Source organism: Lissotriton vulgaris, chromosome 6 (genome assembly GCF_964263255.1).
Source record: "Lissotriton vulgaris chromosome 6, aLisVul1.2, whole genome shotgun sequence".
Lineage (NCBI taxonomy): Eukaryota > Metazoa > Chordata > Amphibia > Caudata > Salamandridae > Lissotriton > Lissotriton vulgaris.
This window is the reverse complement of record NC_141694.1, coordinates 1,630,622,485-1,630,640,852: the sequence shown is the minus strand read 5'-3', so window position 1 is coordinate 1,630,640,852 and position 18,368 is coordinate 1,630,622,485. Positions and strand designations below refer to the sequence as shown.

General features: G+C 41.2%; 1 protein-coding gene across 1 annotated transcript in view; it reads left to right on the top strand.

Annotated features, from left to right (window-relative positions):
* Nucleotides 1-18,368, top strand: part of PLEKHH2 (pleckstrin homology, MyTH4 and FERM domain containing H2) — a 572,539-nt gene that overhangs the window by 352,833 nt on the left and 201,338 nt on the right. Inside the window, exon 14 of the mRNA XM_086927801.1 lies at nt 16,496-16,582. Within this exon, the coding sequence (XP_086783927.1) occupies nt 16,496-16,582 (87 nt within the window). The remainder of the gene's footprint in view (nt 1-16,495; nt 16,583-18,368) is intronic.

Below are 18,368 nucleotides of genomic sequence, written 5' to 3'. Positions count from 1 at the left end.
CGATACCGTGTTGTCCAGTTGGGGGTGCGATGGTCACCAGGCAGGCAGCAGCAGTAATGGCAGAGGAGCGAGGAGGGAGCAACCGGTCAGGAACGAGTCCGGGCGGTCACAAGGGCTGAGAGGAGGTGGCGAGCTCTATGCTCGTGGGTGGGAGGGTCAGCAGCTGGGAGGCGGTAGCGGGGAGGAGGGGCGTGCCTGGGAACAACAACAACAGCAAACAAAATGGAGGTCAAAGGGGAGGCGAGGCAGGGGCAGCAAATCGCCTGAGTCACCGAAAGTGGAATAAATATAATTGAAGTTGCTGGCAGAAGTAAGCATACACAGACAATTGCAAAGCAGGGCGGGCGGCGCTACAATTACATGCGCTATGAGCCGGTCAATTACAGTGCGGAGACAGCGTTAAAGTGAGCAGCTTTTAAAATCACACTACGCTAAATAACTTAAGCGCAGGCGATACCGTGTTGTCCAGTTGGGGGTGCGATGGTCACCAGGCAGGCAGCAGCAGTAATGGCAGAGGAGCGAGGAGGGAGCAACCGGTCAGGAACGAGTCCGGGCGGTCACCGATACCAGCCCTAGAAGCGGTAACAAAAGCAAGCATTCCAAATGCTAAAGCACTACATCCGAGAAGGATCCAATGGGTTAATTCTCTTGATGCAACAGACGTAGTATATGAATTTGATCCTAATCTAAAAACACAAGAATTTCTACAATATGAATATGAATGTCCTCTACCAACTGAAATCCTGCCTCTAGAACACTACGGATGTATAATATATACAGACGGATCAGCACAACCCGCAGTTGGGGGTAAACAAGCTTACAGTGCTGTGTGCGTGATTGTTAAAGGTCGTTGGCACAAAGAAAAATTTAGACCACTGGTCACTAAAACGCACTCTCTAGGAGATTGTACGGCTTAGCGAGCTGAACTACTAGCTTTTAAGATGGCGCTTAAAAATACTGATCGCGAATTCCCCACACTTATAGTGTGCGATTCTTATTACTGCGTTCAGTCTTATAATGAATACTTGCAGAATTGGGTTGAAAACGGGTTCAAAGATGCAAAAGGTGGCACAATCAAGCATAAAATGCTTTGGGAACAAGTAGTTCTTTTACAAAAGACTCACGTGATACACACACTGAGTCATCAACGTGATGGCGTTCATGTTGCGGGGAATTCATTGGCTGATGAAGCCGCGAAGGCAGCTGTGCAAACGGCTTCCGTAGCTGCTATCACCCGGTCAAAAACAAAAATAGACAGCGACTTACTACAAGCTGTCAGTGCGTCAGTAAAAGATAACAGAAAAACACTACCGAAAGGCTTTCCAGTAAAGTACTCATTCATAACTGATGCGGATAATGTTCCATTTGCTCGAATCCCTGGAGTGGGGGATAGGGTAATTCCAAACATGGAGCACAGGTTAGGACTAATTACAGCGGCACACGAAGAGCTCGCTTCTGCACATGCTGGTGTTTCAGCCACAATATCATTATTAAAACAGAGATATTGGTGGCCGCGCATGAGAATACAAACTAAGAAATATGTTCTAGAATGCGAAATATGCCAAAAAATGAAAGTATCAACAGTGAAACGACCGGCGCAGACACCCCTTCTAATCTCAGATAAACCATTAGCTTGTGTTTAGCTGGACCACTGTGGTCCCTTACAAAGGGATGGTAACTATAAATATATCATGGTCGCAGTGGATTCCTGCACGAGATTCATTTGGATGTGGCCCTAGCGCTCGGCTGACGCCAGAACTGTTATAAAAGATTTCCGAGTCTTTATCGGCACATACGCAATTGGCATGCTACATTCTGATCAGGGTCCTGCTTTAAGCTCTCGAGCTTATAAGGAGGCCATGACCAGCATGGGCATTGCGTTGCGGTACTCTTGTCCCTTCATCCTGAGGGAAATGGGATTGTGGAAAGAAAAAACCGAGACATAAAGCAATCTATAACGGAAAAGGTATTAGGTTCGGGTGATGGGTGGGTCCAACATTTAACAAGTGTCCAACGTAGTCTTAACAATCTGCCAAGAAATTCTCTAAAAGGTTTCAGCCCGTACAAACTATTGTTTGGGACTAGAATGTATATTCAGGATTTAGATAGTCAAACTTCAGTGGTAGAAGAAAAGAAAAAATGCTTTGACATCAAAGATCGTTTGGCTGTTTTACAGGACTTAAATGAAACAAGAAAAGCCCTGAGCAACATAAAATTAAAACAACAGCCAGCAACCACTGAAGATACACCACCTGTCCCAGAAAGACCTGTCTGGATTCCAAAGATTGGGGATCTGGTCAGAGAAAAGATCGCGGTGAAGAAGGAATTTGGGCCTTCTTACAGAAAAGCAGTACCTGTCTTAGATGTCAGCGGAACAAGATCAGTTGTACTACCGCCCCTTGCTGGTAAAAAGGAGAACCGAGTTGTATCAATAGACCTGGTAAAACCACAATCATGTGGCCAATAATAAGTAGTAGGCCCACTGGACTCCCAAGAATTAGCAGAACTCCAAAACTTGCTACAATCCAAGAGGTTCAAACTGAAAGACTAATCACATTTGATAAACCTGCAGTAAATTAAAAAGGACTATGCAACAATGCCATGGAACTTGTGCCTCTTGAAACCCAAATTGAAACAGTTTGTCAAGAAACACCAGTCTACAACGATGTAGCCTCAGACTATGCTAATGAAAGAAAAATTGAAAAAGCTATTGCAACAATTGACAGAACTGCATCTGGCTACTTCATCAATTTCGATAACTTTTCTGAAGACAAAGCAACAGAACTCTTTCATCAACTCAAAGAAGCATATCTAAATGCACCATTGATTGAATTTTGGATTATATTAGGCGTACTTATACTCCTTCTTTGTCTAATTTTAGTTCTAATTTTAGGAAAATTTATTACAGTACAATGGGCACAGCAAGTCAGAACATTAAATTGGTCCTAAAGCCACACAAGTCATCTCACATCGAGAAAAGAGAACTATCATCAGTGAATGTCACAGCCATTCCAATACCCGGTGGGGTAGTTTGGGACAAAACGGATTACGAAATCTATGGCCCGGTCGAACTCTTGAAATATCCACACCAGTTCAAGGTTTCATTAAGCGACTTTGTAAAACCAAGTACATTTTCTGATGATTGGGACTTTGAAAGCATAAATAATATGATGTCAGATTTAGTAATGTCAGCAAAATTTACAGAACATGATTATTTACAGGGTTCATCGAACTATGAACAAATGTACTGCTATAACCACTATGCACATCACTATTTGCATAAATCTGCTCAACCTAGAAATGTTTTTAAGTATAATCAATAGGAACATTGTGCAACTCCACCTAAAAGCAGTTCGAAAACATTTTATGAGAAATTCCCTTAATTCTCAGGGTTTAACACAAGTGATGCAGAAACATTTTATTATAAACTGTTAGATAAAACAGGGTTAAAAACGATGTTGACAAATACTAAATTGATTTATTCGAAAGCATTTTATGAAAAAAGGATTACATTTGGTTTTGATTTCTGGAAAAACAACATTGAAACAAAAGAAAAACTGTGGTACAAAAGAATGGCAGGTCCAAGGTTTTGGAAGCATTAGTTCGCGCCTGCATGATCCCCGAACAAATAATGTTCTTGAATGACACCATTCAACAGACTACTTGTCTTGGCCTAGCTAAGATTAAAGACCTAAACAAACCGTCTATTCCAAAGCCAATACCTGATAATACGACCACAGATATTGAGATAGACGTATCCCAAATTTTAAACCAAAACAGAACACATCCTGATTGGAAAAAGTGGTTAATCTGGCCAACAGACACAAATAACTGTCAATATAGATTCCTGAACAAAATACAGGGGTTAAGAATGACCAGACCAGACCCTAGATACTCCCAGAGACAACATCCAGGGATAGTAACAACATACAGTGTAGGGAAACTATGCCTTGAATGGTTACAGACATCCACACTGGCAGAAATTAAGCAACACTTGACTTTACTTAAAGAAGGTGCTGACTTGCGTGATTTCATAATGGGACCACGCAAACAGCGTCAAAAACGTTTCATAGCGGCCAGTATATACGCTGCGTACAACGAAGCTTGGAAAGTAACTCAAATTGAGACAGCAGAGAAAATACGAGAAATTGATCGTATTGATTTGGAAAAATCCCTTTCTGTTGTGGACAATGGGTTAATGACTCAGTCCTCCAGAATATATTCACTGGACAGTATTGTATCATCTGCTATCGATATAATAGATCAGGACTTACTAATGTTACAACACGGTCAGTCCCAATTACGTTCTATTGTACAGCTAGGCTGGACGTTGCAAAACCTGTGTTCAGGCTACGTGCCATGGCGTCTGATAAAGATAACGTCATTATTCTCTATCTTTAACCTTACTGATAAACAAATCAGTTTGGCACAAAAAGGGGCAGACTATACGATTCTGAGCATTGAAAAACTTGAGAGATTACCATTGACAATGTCAGAAAGACTTGTCATTGAATGGATAATACACTGAATAATCACAATTCCGATAACAACTTTCCAATTTAAAAATTGCCAAGAGTATATACCAGCAGGCCAGTATGAAAGGTTGGGTACAGGGTACATTAAGTCATCATGGAAATTACCTTATACACACACATGTTATAGTGACAAGAACCAGAATGTATTTCTTAGTGGTAATAATTGTAAACAATCACTAAGCGGTATACTTCTGTGCCAAGGTATTAATTTGCATGGGGCCTGTGAGGGGACTTCAAATAACCTTTCATGCCACCAGCACGGCACACCTGCAACACAGATAGAGCCATTCTTTAGACAACTTTCCAACGGGAGTTACGTTCTAATAACGGATCACAGCTGTTGTGGTATGGTGCCAGGGAAAGCATATCTCGTAAGCGTTAGTTCCATGGTCACTTGCTGTATACAAGTATTGTATCCAAACGGCACTCCTGATACAGAGGCGATGATTTGGCCTTCTTTGAATATCTCTTCTATACGAATTGATACTTTAAGCAGAATGAAGTCTGTTCTTTTACAGACAACCGTGCCTTTAACGTCATCAAAAGAAACATATGATCTTCAAGTTGCAGGGACAACAGCAGAGATACATGCGCTTTTATCAACTAATTGCCCCGTGCATTTCGAAGAAATGCTAAGCCAAATTCTACATTTTTCAGATACCAGTGGCATCGCACATGTATTTAAGACAATTTTTTCAGGACTGTTAACACCCTTCGAAGCAGTCCTGGGCATCTTTCCCAATTTTGTCCATTCTGTCTTTGGCGGCCTACCACTACTTTTGGGACTCGTAGCAGGAATTTTATTTTTGACTCTTCTGCTCCGATATGACAAGCCAAATCGCAGACAAGACTCCAGCAACAATGGAAGAAACGATCCTAGCTTACGCTATCGGGACCGCATAACTAAAGTCCTTGGATTAGCCCGGCTAAGAAATCTGAATATGACCTGGTTTCTCTCATTCAGACCTATATGGCAGAACTGCATCTTACCTGTGCTTCGATGTATGCTATGCGGAGAAGAATGCTTGTTGGACACCTGTCTTACACTACAATCAGCAGTACCAATGGATATCGATACTTTGCTAAGTCCTGTAACGGCTCATGCTTCATGTTGTCCCCAGCGGTTACCAATCCTGATGACGGCATTCGTTGAAACTTCACCACTACGATTAGGTGGTGGCAGTGAAGTACGAGATGAGAGCAACATCACCCAGGTACGACCTTCTGTCAGCATTGCTGATCCTGACATCGATGATAGCAATCATTCTCACGACTGCCCCGTTACAGCATTTTCAACCATGGTCGAACTTTCACCTGAAGCTGTAGACTGTTTTTTTGCACATCTCTCTGAAGTAATGTTCTCCCCTGAACAGAAAGAATAACTTTTTAAGCAAACCGGCACACAGCGTTCCCATGAACTCTGAATTCGGCCTTCGGCTTTGATAAACAAAAGCTACTGAAAACATTTGGAACTATTTTCTAGCCCTGAAAACGAAATTATTTTTTTTCAAAATTCCAAAATATGTACCTTTTTTTTTCTGGCACATGTACTCTGCTTAAAGTAGAACTATTCTTAAAGAACAGAGCTTCTATTTTTAGTAATTCTAGAGACAAAATATTACCTCAGCCTCTAGCACACTTACAAGCAATTGCATTTATATGTGATGAAATAGTCTCGACCTTCTTTTATGCATTAAGAGACATTTCATGTGTAATCTTCGCAAATCGTTCAGCTAAATATATATGCATCCTTTTTTTACTGAATGATTACACGGCTTGATAAATGTACAGTACCAATAATCTTTCGTGTATTTCGCATACACCATTTCAAATGCAAAAATGTATTTTGGGGTGGGTTGGAATACACACGCACCTTTACTTGTTTACTATTGCTTAGTTTTAGTAATGATGGACATTAGATTGTGGAGTGGGTATTGTGTTTTTATCTAGGAACCTGAATCAATATTGCTATTCTATGCCCTTGTACGGCTATAATCAATAATATCCCTATAATGGCATAAGAATCAGATCCATATTTTAGTAAATCGCCCTTGCAGTCCAAGGCACGGCAAAAGCCACTTCCTTAGATTCCTAGAAAGCACAACAAGTTCTTTCGACACACCAAACCTCCAGCAACCTGGGAAATCCCCACTTGCTTTGTTTTGATTTGTAATAGCACTCCTGCGAGCACTGTAAGAACGGCCAGTTCTTAGTGACATCTTTGTTGACGTCTTATGTCCAAACCTTACGTCAAACTCGGCACCTCTCAGGTATAAATATACCAACGTTGCCTTAAGCAAACACACGGTGGTGGTTTTGGAGCAGAGCAGCTATCTACTTACCCGAGAGCCCAGCTGATGCGAGAGCCCACAGACGCTGCCCCTCCTCTTTGATGCACTGAGAAAGACACTGTCTTTTCTCCTGCCGAGAAAATCCAGCTCCGGCGTTTCCAGCCTACCCTTGCGGGTGACTGGGATATCGAGTCCTGAAAGAGAGATACCAGACCTCCTACATTCTATTCCCAAGGTACAGTGCTGACTAAACCCTTAGAGAGAATATTTGAATCAGGTTCTTGGCAAAACCAACTTAACTTAAATCGCTACTTACTTACTCCTTCCCACATATTAGGCTTAGATCAGGTACACCGGGGTAGGCGTATTTTAGAAGCACCAGTTGAGCACGTTAGCGAATGTATAAATGTATGTATATATTTTATCCATTTTAAAGTGTCTTATGGCTAAGAAACCATACCAATGCTTTTACAGTATTATTTCATAATACTCCTTTTACTGTACGTACTTTACTTTATATTAAGTATTGCAATTGTGGCAATTCATTTCTCTTGCATGAGAAGGAAGACTGCTCAATAAATAATACCTTTTATTGAAAACGCCCGTCTCTCCCTTCTCTGCACTCTGGTGAAACTAAGAACGCACATTTGACTGAGTGAAATAGCTGTCTATTGTTTTCACACGACTCTAGAGATTTACTCTTATTCTGAGGGAGCAAAGTTGTCATGTTATATGGTTGTCGGAAGCTGAATCCCTTCTTGTCTGAGCCAGGGAAGCTGATCTCTCCCTATTCATTCAAGAAAGTTTCCAGTGACCTCTGAGCTAGCTGGCGCAAACCTAAATTAAGTTTAACATAGTCAGTAGAGACCTAGATGACCTCAGTCCTACGTCTACACTGCTGTTTGTTATTCCAATGCGCAGAGCCTATAGGGAAAATAGGAACTACACTACAACATGAAGCTCCTGTGAACATAACTCTTTGCACTACAGCGACCACCAGCGTCAACTGGTGAGGTGAGATCTCGACCTCACGCTACAGCCCACGGTGATCGCCAACGCAAACCTACAAAAATGAATGTCCGCGACGTTCAACAGGTTATTCGTGCTACATCGACGACCATCTGCTTCTCCCGGGCCGCTCTTCGCACCACAGTGACAACCATCTGCGATGATCCTTGTATCTTCCTCAACAGCAAACTGAACACTTTAGAAGGTAATTCTTTCAGTGGGACTAACCTGGTTCCAGTATCCAGCCCATACTCCATTGTAGTCTGCCTGAAATTGTCTTTTTTTCCCAGTCTCGCATAACCAGATTACAACGAGTGGTGCTTTGTGCATTTTGGTGCTATACTTTCCTTGAATCTTTGAAATTGCTTATCTTGGGTTCTACTGATTGGGCTCTTGTTATTTTGGTCTCAAATAATTTATTACATGTTACTTGATTTTCCTCAATTGGTGTAGGATCTTTATTGTGGTATTTTTAAGCTTGACTGCTTTTGTGCCAAGCTACCAGAGGGTTGAGAACAGGTTAATTTAGGATTTTCTTGTTTTTCACCCTGACAAAAATTGTGGTTGCTGCTTGAGTAGGGTTTCAACCCCCTCAACTCCACTTCCTACAACAAGGATCAAGGATAAATGCAAGTAGGGCACTTGGGGGAACAAGTGGGATTGTGGTCAGGAAAAAATACAGGGAAAAAGCTAGAGGCAGCAAGATCTTGGACACAAACATTTGGAATGTAGTATGGACAGGGGCCATGAAATGGATGGGGGCAGCAGAAGATACATGCGATCAAGGTCATGTTTACATATAGGGATTGAAAGGAGAGCGCAAGTGGCTGAACTCGCTGGGCTCATGAAGGGAAGCGGCACATTGAGAGGGTTGTGGAAGTGGACTACCATCAGGGAGGACAGGGGCATCCAGAGGTGTGTTTTGTTATGTTATGCTATGCTATGGTATGTTATGCATAATTTTAGAGGGCAATATCACCTGAAAGGGTATTCTGGTGCTGAGCTATTGGTTGTCTAGCCAGACTTAGGGGACTGTGGGACTACTTGAAAAGCCAGGCCTTCGTTTTTTTCAGAATTCAGGAAGTGAGGAGACTGTTATGTGTAGTGGGAGGCCGTTCCATGCTTTAGAGCGTGGAAGGTGAGAAAACAAATGAGATCAATGCAAGGCAGTTGCACGTGGTATTCAAATAGGAGAGCAAGCGGGGTCACGGACAGGGAGACTTGGAGGAGATAATGATCAAGTGTCTAGATCAGGACGCAGCTGTGGGCACATTCAATGGGATTCATAGGTGGCAAGTAGATCAGATTGAGAAGAGTGCATGGGCAGAGGCTTCTGGAGGCTGTATTGTAGGGGGCAATAAGCTGTTTCATGACCCACGACACTTGGAGGGGACGTGGAAAACACAAGCAAGATCACACACAGGACCAGGTGGAAGGTGAAGGGAAAGCGGGACAATAGCAGCATGGTAATAGCCTAGAGACAGCAGATGGGCAGATGAGTGGGAAAAATGTAGAGATAGATTACCTGCTGGTTGACAAAGACTGAAAATGGGGAGAATACAAGTGTGATCAAAGACTGGCCAAGTGGAGAACAGAGATGAGCAAGGTCAGAATGGGTGCAGACTTGGCTGGGTCTCTAGAATAGGCAAGGCAAGATTACATAGGGGATGAGCAGGGTAAGAGAAGGGTACATTTAAAGTGGGAGAAGATTAAGAGCAAGGACTAGAGAACATGGATAGAGTAGGGAGAAAGCGGATCAAATCAAGGGCGTGAAAGTTAGATATTGCTGGAACTTTCATTTCTTTTTGACTTAGTTTATCATCCTATCTTCATAAGCAGCTTTGAGTCACGAATGAGATTCACCAGCCAATTTTTTCACATGGTCACCTCTAGGGCACAAAAGATCCCTAACACATATGGAGTCATTCAGGGTTCCATATTGTCTTCTGCCTTATTCAACCTTTACAAGCAGTAGCTTGATGCCCTTGTCATTTATGATGATATTGAACTCTACTTCAAAGCCTCCTCTGTTTCAGACATCCAATGCATCAAAAACTGCGTGCACATCATATAGCCCTGGATGTTCAACGCCTAAAAAACATGGTGCAGAGGCATGAACTTTGATGACTTTGATCCCTAGCTCTCACCAAATGCCAGATTACTTGGATTCACTCTGGACACCAACCTTTCCCTCAAGGAAAACATTGCCAAAACACAAAGCCTGGTAGCAGCTCTTTCATCTAAAGAAAGTCAAATTGTTTCTTCTAGAAATTGACTTCAGAGCTGCTGTTTAACCCCTCGTAGACTTGCATCTGGATGGTGGTAATGCCCTACTCTATGGCCTCTCAAACTCCACTCTGGCACCCATTAGGGCCATCCTACACACCACAGCACGTCTCATCCAGGGATTGAAGAAATATGATCACATAAGTCCCATTCTGATGAAACACCATTAACTCCCCTCAGGGAGCGGGTCATAAGTGGGGAAAGGAAAGGTCTTTGGGGTGGCTGGCGAGGATGCACCATCATTTAAACCAGACTAATTTGTAAAATGGCTTTCATGTTCGGGCATAGAGGGTGGTTGGAGAGGGGAGAAACAAGATGAGTCACCTACATTGACACTTAGAGGAGATGGGATAGGTAAGAGACTCATGGATGAAAGTACATGGATTTCATTGAGGAAGAGGACAAGCAACAGAACAGGCATAAGTGGGATTATAAGGTGGGCAAAGGTGCCAGGTGCAGAAGGGATAGAGTTACATGGATAGGTGGAATGGCGATAAACATTCAGGATACCAGATAAGGAGATTTTAGGAGAGACACACTTAGCAGAATGAACACAGAACAGCCAGAGGCCATGGAAGTTTGGAGAGGGAGAAGGTTGATCAGTGGGGCCAAATGGAAATATGTAGGTGGCGGTTGTGTGCTAGAACAGTCATAGATACAGGAAGGGGTGAAGAGGGGGCGACAAAAGGTATTAAGGAAAGGTCAGGGGCACATGGATTGGCTGACATGGACTGAATCTTGTAGAATTGTATAATCACCGGCTCCATTTGTTGTGTTGTTGTCCAAAGTTAGCTAGTGAGAGGCACCGTTTGGTCACCCCAATCTGCAGAGCTCAGGGCCTCACATGATGCAGCGAAATCTCTGACTTGTGTTTTTCTTCAACCTCAACTCAAACAGTTGCTCGGCTGGGGAAGTTCATAGAACTAATTCGAGCTGTACTGTCCACGAAAATAGAGCCTCATAAAGAAAACAATCGGCCCGGAAGTATGGGTGCCGCGGACATACCTCCCATTTAAAAAACGATGTACTTTGTTCTCAAACTGTATATCTAGAATGTGACACTGTTTTTAAGGTTTTATGCTCCATTAGTTCGTAGTAATAAGCAGGGAATTTAACTTATTTGTTTTTTAGATAATTCTTTTACATTGTTAGTATATTGTAATGATTTTAAATCGAACAATAAAATACTTTTTCACGTTTCATGTTATAATCACCGGGTCCCAAAGCTGAGCTACCGTAACATATGCATATTTTAAGTATTTAAGCTCAGGATGGCCTGGCTTCACATGTGTCTCAAACAACTTCACAATTAGATCCACAGCACATAAAAACACTTTATTTTCTTTTATCTGCACAAAGACTTTTTTTTACAAACTGTTGTAATTTCTAGGAAGAAAATCTGAAAGAGCAATTTAACATCACAGTTTAGATCAGGGATGAACAAACTAGGTCCAGAAAGAACCGATTGCATCTATTTCAAGGACTTTATTTGAATAGTTTATATGCAGGGCTAGACTGGGAGCTAAAAGCAGCCCTGGAAAATTTTGTCAGGCCAGCCCTCATACTGCAAGTGATGAGGAAGCGCAGAGAGAAAGCCTGACCATTGCAAGAGGGGTTTCATCCCAAAGACAATTTTGTAAAAAAGTATAAATATAGAGTGTTTTACAATACATGTTTCGTTAAAGAACCTTGTCCTTTTAATTGATGCATGGAAATTGGAGACATAGTTGCATGACTCAATGAATACATTATTTAATTCAATAATGGATGACAATGAATAAAGTCTTTTAGCATTGTGGAGCAAACATTCTCAAATTAATGACCAAGGGTTGGAAGGGTGGGTGCTCTAGTTTTCATTTTTACTTCTTCATTACACCATCACCCTCCACAAACACTACTAACACTATATCTAGTGAAACGTGCATTGACCAGATCTATTTAAAACAGCGCACTGAATTAGCACCTCATAGAATTGAACACAAAGCATTAACCATTGATCTAAAATAGGAGACAGAAAGTGATAACCATTTAGTTGCTTAATTGATCAACGTGAAATCAGGAAACCTTGCATCAGTCCCTGCTTCCACTAGACAGCATTGTGTGATCCTAGGCAATTTCTTGTTTATACAGTGCCTTCTTTTCCTTCACCATCACTTGAGAGCACCTTGAAAATACATCATTTCAGGGTGTGTGCTGCACAAAACAAAATACTATAATGTTACTCCATCCATAGTAACACCCTAGACCACATATACTCTTGGCCTGGGAATAGATCCACCATAGCGGTCCAAATGTGCTGCATATTTCCTAAAACATCTAAAAATCTGGTTGACTCCTGGTTTCTCCCTCAATGTTTCCTCACATATGCTGCGGTTTAACAATTTTAGGTGATTTTCTTCATTGCCTCTGTCCTTTCTCAGAGTTGCCATAGCAAGAAATATCCTTACTTTAATATGAATTTATAGGCAAACTTGCCATGGGCTTATATGGTGCCCTTGTAGACAAGCGCCCCATCAGCACTTCTAATATAGCTAATAATTTCTTTATGCGGTACTAGAATTAAAAAAAGAATGCCTTAAGATGAGACTAGGGTTGCTTTGAAATTATACATCTGCACAAAGTGACTTGACACTTTTTTGCCCTTGATAGACTCGTGTGAATTTAAAAGCACACCAGCCTCAGATGGTATCCACCATATGAATGGTAATAAAATACACTTTCCATTTCATCGGCCCCACTCTTACTTGTGAGCAGGCTCCGCCTCCCAGACAGAACCTCTTAGTGGCATATTCATTTTCGAAGGTCTACGCCCAGCATGACTCTTAAAAAGGAGAATTCCATTAACGACTGCCTAGGTTTTTTTCTGCCTTCACCAACAGACCCTTTGAAGCACTTGCTCATTGTTTTTTGTCCCTCCTTTGCTACTTGTAGTCCGATTGGGGGAGGAAGGAGAATGTTCTTCCAGTTTTTTCTATTGGCTATTGGAATTGATGCATAATGTTTGTCCCAGAAGAAGTAATGCACTCAGGTGGCGCCATAGGTTTGTGCATCTCTGTAGAGTGGCAGCCATGTTGCATTGAGATGGCAGCTATGTTACATAATACGAAAAATAAGTATCAAGCACTTTTGATGTCAGACCCAGAAAAGAGCTCCTTTTTGGCAGTAATACTTGACAGGATGCCCCTAGGAAGTGCTGTTTATTGATGTCTAAATACGGTATTTATTCTCCAAATCTACAGTTCCAGACAGGACTGGAGTTGGTCCCTTCTCCTCCGTATCTTACAGAATCAATACGATCCAATATTGTACCCATTCTGTCTTGGAAGTCTGCATCAGCCAGAAAAGGGATGCAAATCCAGGGAGATTTTGTGAGAGATAATGATTAAATTAATTGAGGTGTATATGTTTATGATCTCTCCCTCTTTTCTTTTTGTTTTTTGGTATAGGCTTCAACAATATTTGTGGTTCCTTCAGCCCAAAACATCCAGGGACAGTTACTTGCCAAATTCTTTGTTGCAAGCCTGCTTTTCAGCGTTACCACAGTAAGGTTCCTGTCTTGAGTGACATTGTTCAGGAACTATAATAGTAGTTGGTTCGTGCTCACTTGGAGAAGGGAACTTCTCCTGTCTATCCTGACTCCTGTTGTTCTGATCTTGGATGCCTCAGGCCTTGGTTGAGGAGCAACACTGAGAATCTATCATTTCAGGGTATCTGGAATCAACAAGAGTTGGATTAAACATCCAATTGGAAGGAAAATTCATGAATTCTGAGAGGCGTTTACGTCTTCCACTTAGAGATTGAAGGGTAGGCAGTATTATTGAATACAGACTATATCATGACAAAATCAAGTCATGGGGGGCATTTATAGCAGAATTCTGATAGAGATGGAAGTCAGTGTCTCCTATGGGCATACTCTCATCTTCTATTCCTCTTGACGGTCTACATAAAAGGAATGGACTAGAGTGGAGTGTCCAAGTGATATCGTTTGTGCCTCTCAGAATCTGTGCTTATCTCCTCAGAGTTTTCAGAAAATATGCAACACATTTGGACCTCTATGTTGGATCAGTTTGCAGACCCAGAAACAACTCTGCTCCCCAGATTCTGCCCTTGATTTCTCTTGACCAACGTTTGGGGGTGAATGCCTTGATGTACTGTTGGCCAAGGGGACTTCTATTTGCTTTCCCACCTTTCTCTGTAATTTGCCAATTCTTTCTGCAGGACACAGAGTGTAGTTCTGGTAATTCCTTGGTGGCCTTTGAACCCTCATTTCCAATCTTAAATGATTAGCATCAACACCAGAGTTGACCCTTTCTGTCTCACCATCTCTAAGGAGATTTCCTTCTCTGTGAATACTTTCTCTAAAGAGAATACACGTGTTAGTGTGGGTGTTGATGCCTAGGCTGGGAGTATTGAGAACCGCTCTCTGAAGTTGCTCAATCAGTTCAAGCCTCTTGCAGGTTGTTTACCAAGAATACTTTTAATAATCATAGGGCTACATTGCAAAACTGGTGCACAAGGAAGAAGGGAATCCCTTGGGAGAGTGATCCAAATTTGGTTCTCAAGTTTCTTCAAGTGGGTTTTCCTTAGGTTTATCTCCATTCCCTTAAAAGTCCAATGGGCAGCAATTAGGTCTTTTTAAGAAGCCTTGTGGATTTCCTTCTGCCATCATCAAACTCAGGATCTTCTCCTTATCTCATCCCATCACTAGAGAAGGAATGCCCTCTTAGGAGCAACCTTTAGTTGTATCCATTCTGTAGTCTGCTCCTTTAGAATCTTTTAGAGAAGTTTCTCTGAAGCATCTATCTTTCAAAACTGTCTTTCTTGTGGTAGGATCCCTGGCTATTTAGGCTCTTTAGCTCAACATTATTTCTGACAGAATGGTTCTAAAGTGGGCCCACGTTTTGTTCCTGAGGTTGCTTCTAACTTTCATCAAATTGCAGAGCTTGTCCTTCCTGTTTTCCACGTAAATCATGTAACTTCTGAGGTAATAGCCTGCCATTCCCTAGATATTTGTAGGTAGTATTGTATCATCTGGATTGAACAGCTCCTATTAGGCCCTCTGGCAATCTTTTTACAAATTGTTAAGCCAATCAAAATGACTCAGATCTTCTTCTAGAACTGTAAGTGGATGGAATAAGGCTACAAAATCTTTGACCTTTAACATTTCAGGTACCCCTGTACCTAGTCGTGTGCAAGAGTACTCCACAAGAGCCATGGCAGCTTCTTGGGCTGAGGCAAAATATGTTCCCCTTTTATACATCTGTTTAGCAGCTACTCAGGCTTCTCCATCTACTTTTGTTGATCGCTTTAGGTTAGAATTGGAAAAGAATTGGGAGTAAGGTTTTCATAAATTGTGGTTCTTTTGTTTTGTCAACTGTTGCAAATTAATGTAGATGTTGTTTATTTTGTTTCTTTATTAAATTGCACTTGGGTGTTGCATTCTACTCAAAATCTTTACTTTATTGTCCTACTAATGTATTATTGTATTCCAGAGCTGTTATTTTGGGTTGGGAACAAGCTCACCAGTAAGGATGGGGACAAGGAAAGAGAATGAGAAGATAGTTTCTAGATCACTTACTGGTAAACCTGTTATGCTGATTTCCCCTTCATCCTCCAGGTTTTACTCCATTCCTCCCCTCCTTCTTGGTACACAACGAAGGTCTAAAGTATGAGTATTATTACTAGGAGGTGATTAAGGGAATTCTCCCTTGTATGGGACATTCTGAAAGTAGGTCTAATGAAAAGAATGCTACTAAGCTTAGCTTCCTTTTGAGTCTCCTCACAGATATTCCAGACGCGTGGAACTGGGGAACCGGATTTGAGTCTCGGTGTCGGCTCAACATACTGTGATTCTGTGCAAAGCACTTAATCTCCCTGTGACTAAAACACATGAATGGGACCTTGTGTAATGTAGCTGGTGGGCATGTAATGCAAAGTGTTCCAATATCTTTGTGTCGAGTTTGTGCTATATAAAACCTAAAAAAAGACACTATGTAAAAGCTGAAATTTCTAGTTTGCAAGAGTTAAATAGCTATTTTTTTACTTCTGTCTCTCACGGGTCTGCAGGAATTCACCTGTTTTTTATGTTGAGACTAAAATAAACTTTTGTTTAATTTGTAATTGTGGTTAATATATCATCTTCCATTTCCCTTCTGGCAGTTCCAACTCACAGGTATGCTCCTTTACCGCAATCAAGTGCTAAGAGTTTTTGACAATCTGTAAAAATAGAACTTAAGCATTTATTTATTATAGTGTTGTGTATAGGGCCTCATTCCACATTAAGGCTGTTTTTGATCTTTTAATACATTTATTTGTTATAGCAATGAAAGTAATTCTTACCACATATTAAACTGGATGTTTGTATTTCCTTTGCAGAGTGATGTAATCAGAAAACCAGAAGGACAAATGGAACTCAGCACCTCCAGCCACATTGTTAGGAGTGAAGGGAAACAAACAGTCCAGGTACAATCTCAGAATTCCACACCTGATACTCAAACTGTGTAGTGGTGCACATAAATACCAAAAAGATTAAGGTTACATTTATTTTCAGAAACATACTTATAATTTGAAATGAATCCTTCAGTTCTGCACACAGTGTGTGAAACAACACAAGACTGCAGAAAATCCTACAGAAGTATAACATTTGTACAAGTAGCACTAAGGGCCCACAGCAGATACATTATCTGATGTGCTGCCTAAACTGAAATAGATCTAAATGCCTATCTAGCAATCTGATGTCATGATAGATTCTGATGTCATATTCAGTTCTTGAAAGATGATGTAAGGAGATTTGAATAGCAAGGAATCAGTTAGCTACCTGACTCTTACCTGTGAAGGCTGCAAATAGGTCTCATTCCTTCTTACAGGACTCCCAGCTCCTGGATTTATTACTATAAATTACTGACAAACATGATGTTCTAGTACAACAGAGGCAGCATCCATGAAGAATCCAGACATTCGTTTTGTTTTATCGCTGACCGTCTTGATATCTGCAGTCTCACTGGAATGTAACCCTCCCTTCCTTCTGGTTGGGAGTGGAGCCTAGTTTGAATAAAGTACTTCAATGATATCTTTAGTAGGCAAGGTCTTGTCGTACTATTTGGAGGGGTGGTTCTGACATCACTGGTTATCCATTTAAAGGCTGCAACGCACAGTAAGCATATACCCGTAAGCACGTTCCCTACACATGCACATCTTTGTGTGCCACCATTTCGGGTGTATAACAGTAGAAACATCGAAGGAACTGAGGAGCTCACAGATAAAAGGCACTGAATTTTATTCAGTGTATTGTTGTGAGGCGCACACCTTCTTTTATCACTTTAAGGATTCAAAGTGATGCGTACACCATTCAAGTGGTGTTTTGTTGATACACACATCTGGTATCATAAAAAGCTTCACATTAAAGGTGAGTGTTTTCCCATAGTGTTTAGATATGCTTTAAACTTAACTACTTGTGGGCTATTGTCTCAGTTGTAAATGTATTTACACTTTGGGTTCATAAGACTCAAACTCTCTTTTGCAAAGGTGTATCAGTATTGTTGAATTCAACTATGCAGTAAGCTAACCACCCTCCACCTTTTTTGAAAACTTCAGGAACTCCTCCCATTCAATTGAGAAACTGGCTCGATGCATTTTCAAAGGCTCAAAGGGGTGACCGGGGCATCACGTTTTCAACCAGAAATGTAAACATTTATTTTTTTCACTCTTTAGGAGCTGAAACCAAGCATTTACCACCTCTTGTTTTGAATGAGGGGGAGGAAATCAATGAATTAATGGAGTTTATAAAGAGACTTAAGCTCAGGTTTGAAATTTAATCAGGTTTGCTTATACCTAGGTACAAATGTTTTAAAGGGGAAGGAAATTGTGGTGAAAACGTTGACAATTACATGTCTGCCCTTAGGAAATTAGTCACATGTTGTCAATGTAAAAAAAAAACTTCTGAGCATCTGGAAGTTGTGAATGATGAGGATTTTGAAAGCCGTGCTGTTAGTAAGAATCAATGGAGGGAAGAGTTACCCCCAAGATTTCTGGTTGTCCAAGTCATAAATGTTGTCATGAATGGCTAGCAGAGAGAGAAAAGTGTTCAGTATCCTAGTCAACATTTTATGAAAATTGTGACAACTTTCAGGTAAAGATGGTGTTCTTACACATGATGAGAAATTCGTACTCTCAGAAAGCTTTCAACACAAAATTGACATTGGTGCTCATGAACATCATCTTGGTAGGACGCTCACTAAACGTAGATTCT